The following is a 12,406-nucleotide window of genomic DNA, read 5'->3' on the forward strand; positions in this document are numbered from 1 at the left end:
GCTAGTCGCATGCTTGGGTTTTTGCGGCGTAATTTTTCGTCGGCAACTGCGGACGTCAAGTTACTTCGGTACAAATCCTTAGTGAGGCCTAACTTAAATATGCATGCTCTATTTTCGACCCTACTGCTCTAAAGCTAAAAAATACCATCGAATCCATTCAAAACCGAGCTGTTCGTTTTATTCTTTCGAATGATTGTAGTCATTGAAGTGTTTCGTCAATGAAACTAACCCTTGGCTTGCCTAATCTAGATTACGTCGTAAATACTTTCTGCTATGCCTTTTTCATAAGATTTATTAGACTAATGAAACACTTAAAGATGATCTTATCTCCCCGCCATCATACATATCGTCACGAGGGATCATCGTTTTAAGGTTGAAGTTCCAACTTGTCGCACCAAAGTTTATTTTGATCTCTTTTTACTAAGAACGACGAATGACTGGAGCCACCTCCCTGCCTCCATCACTGCCATTTCTGACGCCACAAACTTCAAGAATATTGTGAACGAATTTATTTGTAATAATTACCACTCCTCTCTGTAATGGCCCCGGGCCTTGAGAGTATGAAAATAAATAAATAAATAAATAAATAAATAAAAATATAAATAAATAAATACCGGGCAGACCCATGGCATAGGGGACGCAGGCGTTAAACACTCACCATACGTGGGTCGATCTCGAAGATAGTACAATAGCGGGCCGACCTGCGGCGTGAGTGAAGCAGGTGTTGAACACTCCCCATACGTGGACCGAACCCGAGAGAGTGAAATGCTGGGCCATTAAGGGGCCCACGTACACAGTTTCGCTGATCATCGTTCTTCACGGAGTGAAAGGGTACTGAGTTTTTCCTTCTTTTTCTTTGTTTTGCGGGTGAGCTTCCTTTAACCACTAACTGCATTTACATTGGTATGGCTTGGCTTAAGACACCCTTGCATATATTCGAAATTTCCAGCGTGTTGTCCCCGATTGAACAGCGAAAGAGCGTTATCTAAGGGGATTACACGCGTGAAGCCAACACTGGCGTACTATCGTGCTCAAAAGGAGTTACAACATGAAAGCGTGTGGGAACGCGGCCACGCGTTGTTACATTCTCAATCACACGTGAGCGCCAGCCATTACACTGCAATGTACGAGCACTGAAGTCCGATGAACCGATGCCTTGATCCGTATATCAAATTCCGACGATAGGCGACTTTGCGTGACATCATTGTGCTTTGAGTGTTACTAATTTTCCTGCGCAAGCTCGCCTAATGATGAGTTAGGTCTGTTACTCCTTCTTTTGAAGCTGCCTTGTTCTTCACATCACCACAACGTGACACTACAGACGGGCTACAGTTCCATTGAGTGAAAACTTAGAGATAGACTAGACCTTGTGTTGCCTGTGCGTTTACACATTTAACGAAATTATTTAATACTCCACTAAGCACGAAATCGCGGGATCAAAACCTGGCCGCAGCAACTCCATTTAGGTGTGGGTGAAATGCAAAAATGCTGGTTTTTCGTGCATTGTGGGCACGATAAAGATCCAGAATGGTCAAAATTAATCCTGACTCCCCACTTCAGCGTGCCTTATAATCAGAGCGCCGTTTTGGCCCGTAAAATCCCGGAATTCATTCATTCACTATTCTATAGGCCAGTATTTCCCTATTACTTTTTAAATATTTCTGAACGTGAACTGCTCGCAAGTAACCATAAAATTGTTGCAAAAGTATGGCAAGTTTTCACCCCTGTGGGCAAAGTATAGACATAGAACATGAGAGCTTGAGCAGTGAAAGTGGCTCCATCCCTTAGGTAGTAGCCGTTTTTTATAGGCCGAACAGTGATCATTCGCATTCTCTGAAGAGCCATATACATACGAAAAAAAAAACTACTGTTTTGCTCCTAATGCTTTATTTGTGATTTTAATAAACAAATTTTTACAACATACTATCTAATTACAAAAACTTGCTAACTTTAAGAACGCTGTAATCTGAGTATCGTTTCATATTATTGTGATAGCGGCTATTCATTCCAAAACTATGCGAAAGGTATTCAATATTAGATTCGACTGACTTCTGGCGCCGTTCGGTTCGTATTCACTTCGGCCTTAAAAGTGACTGTTCACACACCTTTACTTTTTTGCAATAAAATCTGTGACATCATTCTAGAAATTTCGTATGCATGCATGCATGCTTGCGCGTATAGCACCAAGCAATTACTTTGTAAGAGTACTTTGAGAAAGGTCACCGGAAAAAGATTGAAAAGAAGAATGTAGTACAGTCACCTTAAATATTAGCTGAATGAAAGTCGAAGGGGGCCCCCAACAGTGCACTGCGGCACCAGCATGCCAAAACTGAAGAGCTGAAGATTGCTCCGATTACTGGTACTTGATAAACCAATATTTCATGTGTCGATGTAGCGCTGAAGTGTTGGTCGTGCTTCTTACACGGTCACCGCGTTGGAGCCCGTATTTAACGCAGCTGTACATACGTGACCATTGTCCCACTATCTCTGTATTTTTTCTTTCGGTTTGAACCTGTGGCAGTAGCTACCGTGCTGGCCTAGTGGCTTTGGCGTGGTGCTGCTAAATCCGACAGCGCTGGATTTTATCCAGGCCTGGGCGGCCGTATTTAGATAGGGGCAAAATGCAAAAAAGCTCATGTACTATGCATTGGGCGCATGCCAAATAAAAGTTGGTGGGGAAATCAATCCGGAGTCCTTCACTAAGGCATGCCTCATAATATCGTGGTTTTGGCACACAAGAATTCCAGAACTTGCTTTAAAGTAGTAATTAAGCTACAGCTCTCTGTTGGGAATGTTTCCATTACATTAAAATATATAGGTTTAACCGGGCACCTCCTCTCCATCATTGTCGCTTAAACAAGTTCCCACACCTTGCGGAATCCGCATGAGATTTACATGCGTGCTGCAGCGGCATACTAAGATATGATTTCTACCGTTGAAAACTACAAAACCAAGTGCTGAGAATGCACGCGTGGTACTTGATAGAAGCGAAGATTAGCAGAGGTTGCTTCGTTCCGTTTTGCAGGTCAGGATACACTAGCTGCAAACAAAAAGGTGATTGTATTTCCCATTGCATTGTTCCATTATACTCCTAGAAGGATTATGAGGTGATCTCTAACGGCGCCATTTGCAGAACGCCTTTCTCAGAGGATATCAACCTAAAAAACTGCGGAAGTTTCAACAGACCTTTTGCGATCTACATGCTCCAAAGCTTTGTTTAAATGCATAAAGAGTGCTGGGAATACGTTAGTATTTCGTTGATTGCAATGCCAGTGAAATATCATACCGAACGCCGTCGCACAAAACACATCATACATGTTACATGTTGTCCAAACGTAGCCCCTTCGCAACTACTTGGGCGCCCTAGCTACACAGAGTGACACGTGGCGATGATCTCTACGAGCTAGTCGGCGTTGGCCCCATTGCAGTATGCGTACGATAGTGACCTAACGATTAGAGCTGAGGGGTTATGCGCTGTAAGACCGAGGTTCGATCCAACAACAGGGCACGTATTTCACTTTTCCCTAATGTATGACCTATCCCGCATTAAAGCAGCAGTTCCTAGCAGCCGTGGTCTTGAAAGTCTAGGAAGGGTGGCAAAGGAAACTTCGCTTGAAAAATATGCTTCGCGGGCCTAGGGTGATGAGTCGTGTTATGTTGTTATAGAAGAAGCGTCCTTTTTCGAGGAGAACTTCATTTCACTTTCCTGTTAACTTAAGAATATCACAGCAAATTGTTACTGTAACTGTTGCTGTAACTTGTGTAACCATCACAAACCAGAAAGTAAGGCTGCGAGCATGGTTTCGAAATACTCATAATCACTAGAAGTTAAATTTAAACATCGACCATCAGCTAGTAAGATTATGCTAACACTATTGTGAGACATGGAAGGTGTGGTAGGGTAGCCGTTCACTTCATCTCAAGAGGCGAAACTGGGAAGAGTGAGAACTATTGTGATGTGTTGCCAACTAAACTGAAACCTGCAATCAGATCGAAACGTCGTGCGAAACTGCGAAAATGTGTCATACTGGAGGAAGAAAACACTCCTGCACATTCTGCCAAACGGATGGCCGAACCAATAAAAGAGTTGGGATACGAATTGCTGGAACACCCGCCATACAGTCCAGACTTGGCTCCAAGTGATTTTTATATGTTTGGACGATTGAAGGAAGCACTCAGTGGAAGAAGATTTGCAACCGATGCAGAAGTCATTGATGCAGTGCAAAATTGGTTACAGGTGCAACGAAAAAAAAACATTTTTTTCTGACGGAATCAAAAAACTTGTGAAACGTTGGGCAAAGTGCGCTGAAAAATGTAGGGAGGTTATGCAGAAAAATGTATATTTCAGTTTTGTATCATTAGAAAAACTGTACCTTTTCTCAAAAGCCCCTTTACATTTTGACTTCCCTTCGTGTGTGTTTGTGTGTGCCTGTGTGTGTGTACGCGCTCCTAAGCTCCCATCTCCTCTCTATCTCTACCACGTGGCGTTACACACTTCACGCATACGCACTTTTTTCCACTTTGACACTCCTATTCCTAGACGATAAAAGAAAAGCAAGTGAGATAAGGAAAAAGGAATATAAGAAAAAAGAATGAAGAGATAGCTAGAGTTAACATACTCGGCAGAGGAATGCCCGCTAACATTCGTGCGCACACTGTAGTCGCATTCAAGAAACATACTTGGTTTTTTGTGGACTTGTACATTCGATGGTGTTTAGGCCAAGTTTCCAGGACATTTTCCGCCGAGACCGGTCTGCCATCGAAGCGGCCAGTACTAGCTCAAGGAGCAGAGCGTTGAATATGGAAGTGGCACACAAGGTGCTCTACTGTGTCATTGCGCACCAAAATTTGCACGCCGCGCTCTTGGCCATCCCTAAGAAATTGCAATTCGGCGCCCAGTCATATGCAACACAGTAACATTGTTTTGCAATGGGATAGACAGGAGAGAGAGAGGGGGATTATGAAGATGAAGAGGCGCTATTTTCTGCAGCGCTATAGGAATTGATTGATTGATTGATTGATTGGTTCATTCATTCGTTCATTCATTCATTCATTTATTAAGAAAATGGAGTAGCGAACATCCGTGGAAGCAACTGAAACATTATCGGAGGATTCCCCAAGATTGCACTGCGGCACCGACATACTAAAATTGAAGAGCTTAACACCTTTCCGATTAATGGTAAATAATAAACTAAATTAATATTTCGCGTGCCATTGTAGCCGTGAGGATTTGGGTCCGCTTCAACCATTGTCGCGCCGTGAGAGCACGTATTTAACGAGACTGTACGTATTTCACTATTGTCCCAATATCCCTGTGTTTTCTTCTTTAGGTCTTAACATTACACATTCAAAATATATACAGCAAAGCACACATCGCAATACTTCAGTACTTTTCGTTCTAACGCACATGCCCACGCTGCTCCCTATGTTACAAAGAACTGAAAAAAAATCCAATGCTTTTCTCCAGACAGCTCTTTTTGTTCCTGTTAACGCCAGGAGATCAAGCCTTATGCCACCAATGCTCAGAAATCTTATCGGGAGCAGGCACAATGTTTTCGCGCCTTGTCGTATGTGCCGTAACGCTGAGGGGCTTATTGTATAATGTAGGACAGTCCATTGTAAACGCAGCAGTGCACGGCTGGGCACATGCGTTTCAGCTCTTGAACTTCATTTGCACCAAGATAACCTTTACAAGTTCTCCCACTTTCTCTATAAAAGCCTACAGCTCCATCGATATGTCAGCTGTTTCTAAGTGCACCAAATAAAAATATTAAACCTGTATAAAGCTTGCTGCATCATTTTATTATTCGAATGTTCAAATTGGTAATATCTATATACGGAGTAAGTTGATCAGTTGTTTGTTTAATAAAGAAAGCTACGATAATTAACTTTTCACTAATTGATCTTAAGTGGCTAAAGCAAATGAGTAACATGGAGCCAGTCCTCAAGATTATCTAGCTGAGCAAATAAATTTTTATTAAACGTGCTTCTATAAGAGACCATGCGAACAAATATTTTAGAAATAAACTCTTTGAATCGATAACTGATGCAGAAAAATGTCTGCAAGGTCGACTGTAGGTGGTTTGTAAACGTCTGTAAGTCTTGCCATATTGTCATGAATGATACGGTTTCGTGAGCATATGCCTTGCGGATAGTTCACTTTCTATTTTTATTCAATTTCTTGTTTCGAAGGCAAGCAGTTTCAAGCTTTAGTGTCGGCGTAGCAGCAAATGTGTTGCGCCGAAAGCTTGCTTAGTATCAAAAGAGAAGCGCGACGCAACGATTTAACGCGTCGCTGGCATCAAGACAATGCGCTGCCGCCTAGGGAAGGAAGATAACGAAGGCGGACACCTGGGCAGTGCCGATGGCGATTATGCCATCGTGACCAAATCTGAGGCCCCGATCATAGAGAAAGGAATTCAACAAGAAGGGACAGTCGGCGATAACTCGCAACAGGAGATGCGTCACGCTTGTAATAATACTGTCCATTAGCTGCCGCAAGCATCGGATAATAAAAATGTGAAATGAAGTTAACAGAAATTGTGTTATTTTTTTATTCTTTCCTGCTAAAACTACAAAGTGTTGCTTATCAGTTAACTTATAATTTGCGACTCATTTCTCTTGCGTTACCTAGCACTAGCTAAGGGCAAGCCAGAGTGGCCAGATGCATGCGCCATTCACTGGACATGCCGCCGAAGTGAACGAGGCCAGATGTGCATGTGATGTTCCCCTCTTCGGTGACTCCCGTCTCTTCTCATTTTTCCTTTCTTATTTTTTTGGATGTAGCCAGATTTTTTGGGCTCCATGGCGTATTCTTGCGTTCCTTCTGCTATTCGGCACAGCACCATTGATTGCACTATTGGACTACGGCAAGGTGAGAAATGTTATGTGACATTCTGCGACGTATTTCAAGCAATTTAGGTATATGGCAAGCAACCTAGGCTTGTGGCGCAGTTAGCGAAAAACAGCGCAGCCGTCCTGGCGTCGTTAGTGACTCGTACTGGGAAATGTGTGCTATGCTTTCTATGAGTCCCCTATCATTGTAACTAATTTCGGTAGCTTTTCTAGGACTCGCCGCGCCTGCTCTTTTGACGAAGTTAGCGAAAAGCAGTTGGGCCGTGGTGACAAAGTTAGTTTGGCGTGTATTTAATGCTAGTGGGACAAGCTTGTGACGCTTTTAACACAGGAGCTGTTTAACCTTTCAGTTCCGCCGTGGAGCGTTATCGCAAAACTCAGCTCAGATGTGCGCCGCCTCGCGTTGCCTAGCACCAACCTGCGAGAGCACTTAGCCAAGTAACCTCCTCGCACCCCACGCGCGTATGGCGGAGTCGTGACGCCACAGGCGAGTAAACGCTCAGAACTGCTGGCGCGGCAACACACCTCTCGCCTCTCCTACTCCGTACGTACGTGCTACTGCCATAAGAAGACAGAAGGAAGTCCGGACACCCGAAGAAGAAACGGCTTACGAAGAAGAGCCTCATACTGCCAAGAGAGAAGCGATGCGTCGCCGCCGAGCTGATTCGGAACACCGCGCCTAAGGTGCGGCTGAGAAAAGGCGACGCCGAGTCGAGGATCCCGAATTTCAGTCCAGGGAACGCGAAAGCCAGTGCCTGAAAGCTCGATGTCGCTGAGAAAGCGATCCTGGCCTGCGACTGCTAGAAAACTTCCGGCGTCAAGCTCGCCGAGACAAATTAGCAAGACTTATCGTAAGCTCGCAAAACCAACGAACATCTTCGGCAAGCCACATAAAATCAAGGTGGTCACAAGCACCGCTGTTAACTCCAGCCTTGCACCACTAGTGCAAGCTGCGCACGTTTTTTTTTCTGTTTTTGGCCCCGCAACAACCTATGCATTCTTTCGGTACTCAGGGATATCGAAAACGTGACTAGTGATGCCAAGAGTGATAACATTGAAGGGTGTTGCTTGCGCCAGCAGATTGCGCAGAAGATAACGTCAAGGAGCTCGAAAACCAGGGGCTCGACAATTCTCTCTTCTGAACGGCTGAAAAAAGGCTTTGCACCCACGCATTTGTCTTGAGTACAAGTAGAAGCAATTCCGCGAGTGTCTAGCATAGACTGGCTGAGAGGCTGCGTTGTCGCCAGCTCTGTGTACGTAGCGTACCATCGCGCCAGCTGAGGCCAAAGTTGTTTTGGAAACTCTCAGTCACCCGTGTGTTTGTGCTCTTCAAGGGCAGGGAATCAGGCCCGGGAATGGGGGAATGCTTAGAAATCGGATGTTTTCGTAATGTTTTGTGTATGGTATTGTTTGGGATGAGTCGAGTGTTTTCTACGCCATGTATGTCAAATAGAAATGCTTTTGTTTTTCATGCTGCCCATTCACCCATTTCGCACGTTTCACTTCTACACGTGTTATTCCTATAAGGTATTAATACCAAAGTTACACATGCTTGTAATTCACTTTTTTCAGATAACGCAGTTCTGTGGAGCTTCGTACCAGAAATATTGCTGCTTACCTGTTGGCACGACTTTGGATGGATGCACAAGCCCCGAACGAGCATTTATATAGAGCAAAATAAACGTTTCCTTATTTCACAAGGCATCTTGCGTCTACTTCATGAAATTGCGCTTGGCACAGATTGGATGCAGGTTTGTAAAGATCGTTCGTAATCATTTTTTAAATTATAAATCGATTCCCCAGAAGGCCGCTCGCGGTTGAGCTGTAGAAGAAAAAAATAAAATTCCATGCCGATTAGCGCAGCCGGCGTAAAGCACCCCAGCTAGCGTTCAAAACGCGCGATCCGAAAACCGAAACCCGAGGTGTGGTTCAGGTATTAATGGCGGCGGCTTGAAGCACTACAGTCGACTGGGCCACTGGGCTCTATGTGAGTGCCCGCACATGTTGGATGTCTTTCTCTAAGACGCGATGTTGACGCCTCAGGCGATTTCTTCTACTTTTTTTTGTGGGTTTCGCTTTAAGAATGAGGTAATGCTCTAAGTGCAGTGTTATTTGTTGTTGTATCGTGGAGTTAAGTATGGGTTTAAATAAACTCCATATCCAATTTGTCTCTGAGAGTAGGTGTAGGGAAGAAAACGCATACATACACAAACACCCTCACACACGTAATACGCACGCACAGATACGCACACGCACAGACACTCCCTCGCATGTACACATGCACCTCTCTCTCCCTCCAGCGCACACACACTCTCTCTCTTACTCTCATCTGTCCCTCACATACACAAACACACACACTCGCTCCCTCTCACGCAAACGCGTTCTCTCTCTCTCCCTCACACGCACACACACTCTTTGTTTCTCTCCCTCGCACGCACACACACACGCACACGCAATACCCACCCATAGACACCCATGTGCGCGCAAACACCCACAGATTTGTTCGAGCGCATGCACCCTCAAACACGAACACACCGTCGCACACGTACACATCACATGAGCCCACGCATGCACCGCAAGCACGCACACATGCACTAACAGATGCACTCGCGCGCATGCAAATGCAAATGTGGAGGCACACGAACGTGCACAGATACACGCGCGCACACGCACATACAAACATACACACGCACGCTCAAGACGTGCACAGGCATAATTACTCTCACTCCGTCCTGGCTGCCTCTCAAAAACTTACGTGTGCAAGCACACTGAATCACACTAGCTCTGCAATTACCGTTCCAACGCCAGCTAAAATAAATCGCTTTACAGTTTGTGTTTCGCGCGTCGTCAAGGCAACATGCCCTGTGCTAGGAGAGTGCAAAACGATTTCCTCCAGTTCTGTGACTTCACCGACCATCCCTGACCTGCTTTAAATGCTTCGACGTACCACCAATGTTCCGACTAGTGCCAAAGGTGCATATGTTCTTGTAGTCAGTCATATACGTTCTAGCCAGTTGAAACTTTTTCATCCTCGGCCAATACTGTGAAGTCTAACTTTATTTTTGAATTTTACGCATTCACTTACACTTGCGGATTGCCGTGAAGTTCCGAAAGGGATGAACAGAATTCCTGGACATGCTTACGGCCGTTTTCATTCGTTGACATGCCTTGTATATTCGCGTGTGTATATAGAAGCTGGTGTTTCTTTTATCTCTCTCGTTTGTTCTCTTTTTATTACAATCTGCAGAATTGTGCAAAACTCCTGGGCGCTGGACAAGGCTCGGTGGAACATTGAGCGTCACTTCTCCGTCGTGGGTGTTCTGGAAGACTTGAACATAACGCTGACACTCCTGGAAACGAACGTTCCAATCTTCTTCCGGGGGGCCACGGCGTTGTACCGTAAGGAAGGTAATATCATGGTCTATCAGTTCGGATGGCTATAAATGTGCAGCTTTCTTTGAGATGATGCTACCGCAGTCTGCGGTGAACCTCAAACCTAGGCATGCCTTTATAAAAAAATAATGAACATTTAGACGAATCTCAACAGGAAGCCAAACAAGAAAAGCGTGAGGTAAACCACTGTTAAAAGGTGAAACACGGTGCTCTTTTATGATTGATGTGTCAGTAACCATTGCCAGTGCCAGTGACCTACAGTCTTCTTATTGCTCACAGCCCAATGCCATAGGTACAAACCGAAACAGAGAGAAAGCAAGGACAGGAAAGGCTGGAAGGTCAACCAGACAAGCATCCGGTTTGCTACCTTATACGCTGGGAGTAAGGGAAATGGGGAAAAGAGAGTGGAAGAGTGAGCCCTAAGTGCACGTGGGTGGATGCACAGGATCACGTTCAACGGTGTCTCAGACCGGTGCACTTCAAGTATTGCAATAATGCATGAATAATATTTTGTGCCAGTGACTAGTGCAGTGAATTGGGGGGCCGGCTTCGCATGTGTTCTGTAAATAGTAACGCTAACCGAAGGTTAGGTTATCTGCACCATAGACTTTCTCGTGCACCTACTTCGTACTGTATAGTAGTTCATTATATAAAGGACTATTCTACATGATCTGTGGGGCTCAGTGTTCTCGACTTCATTTCCTATAATTTGGCCTTCTTCGACAATGGAATCTTGTGAAAAAGCTGGCGACATAAATGGCCAACATTTCTGTTATCGATAAATAAATCCATTAAGGTGCCTCAATAATAATGTAAAATAATCAGTTTTTGATCCTTGGCGGCCCGACGTTTCTCATTAAACACTTAGAACTCGTTGTTTCAAAGCGAAGTTTACAAAGCATTCCATGGTTTCGTGTGGGTAGATCGTTCGGTCCGACGAGTTCCATGCAGAGTATATTCGAACTGACTTGAAAAAAATCAGAGGACACTTATTCACTTGGTATGAGTTGTGAACGCGCAACTATTATTGTCCATTTGATTCCAGCTGAGCGGTCTTTCGAGTTATAAACTCTTCGCGGGAAGCGTTCTCGTTCAGACGCTTGGCGCGCTTTAATTTCGTCTCGCCAAGGTGCACTTAGGACGCAGGCGAGAGCTTGCGCAAACAAACAACGTGCGCATAACACAGGCTTCTGAGAGCAAGAGCGAGTGACGCGGCGTCGCGGCGATGCCCTCTCACCTCACGCAACACCTGACGTGCCACTGCGGCAGCAGGTGGCGCCTTTCTTCCGCTCTGCTTTTACTTGTGCTCCGTCGAGGCGTGCTCGTGACGTCGCAGCCAGTGGAAATTTACGTGGCGTTTCGCTGCTACAGACGCAGGCTTTTTCGCTCCAAGTGTCATTTGTCCCTTTCGCATATAAAAGGAATCACGCCAAGATTCGAACCTCGACCACCCCAGTGCAGCAACCCAACGCCACATTAAGCCGCAACCGCTCTATATCTTTAGATTATAAAGAATGGCATGCAATTCTTACTTTGGAATTCGTCGTACAAAGAGAAAATGGAGCAAAGGCAGTCAGACACCCCATCGTTGGAGTTGCCATTTGAAGATTCCCCGAAGTCTACGATTAACTTCACCTTATAGGCAGCAAGTCAGTAACAAAATCTTGCATTTTGAGCACTTCAGTGTACCGGGAAGTACTCCCGTTATACTGGAGGCCTGCTGGACGCCCGTGGGGGTCGCAGTAAACTCCCGCCATTCGTGCCCACCATAGAGAGTGGAGTCCTATAAACATTATTAGGTAGACTAGCAGCCCGTCCTCGTTCTCAACTGCTAGAAGCTTGATTCTTAGGGAATGTAGTTTCTTCAACTGTCTTCGCAAAGCATTCGAGAAGTAAACTCCTTCGCAACAGTGCAATAATGGGCACTCCACGGTAAATAAAAGCCTGACTCTTTCAAAAATGTCCGTACTGGTAATGTGCCAAGATGTAATGAGAGATGATTTTCTCGATTCATATACAATGAGCCACAACCGCACTTATGTTTCTCTCGTGCCAACACTAACTAGCATGTTCAGATGGTCGCCACATGTTGACTGTGATAATTTTTGTACTATGGTACACACCACAACGGGAGACTCGCCAATAATAATAATAATAA

At 44.9% G+C, this 12,406-nt stretch overlaps 1 protein-coding gene across 1 annotated transcript in view; it reads left to right on the plus strand.

The window, feature by feature from the left end:
- Positions 1–12,406, plus strand: part of LOC142592563 (uronyl 2-sulfotransferase-like) — a 157,188-nt gene that overhangs the window by 128,781 nt on the left and 16,001 nt on the right. Inside the window, exon 7 of the mRNA XM_075704081.1 lies at positions 10,103–10,263. Coding sequence (XP_075560196.1) covers positions 10,103–10,263 — 161 coding nt within the window. The remainder of the gene's footprint in view (positions 1–10,102; positions 10,264–12,406) is intronic.

This window comes from Dermacentor variabilis, chromosome 9 (assembly GCF_050947875.1).
Source record: "Dermacentor variabilis isolate Ectoservices chromosome 9, ASM5094787v1, whole genome shotgun sequence".
NCBI classification, from domain to species: Eukaryota; Metazoa; Arthropoda; class Arachnida; order Ixodida; family Ixodidae; genus Dermacentor; species Dermacentor variabilis.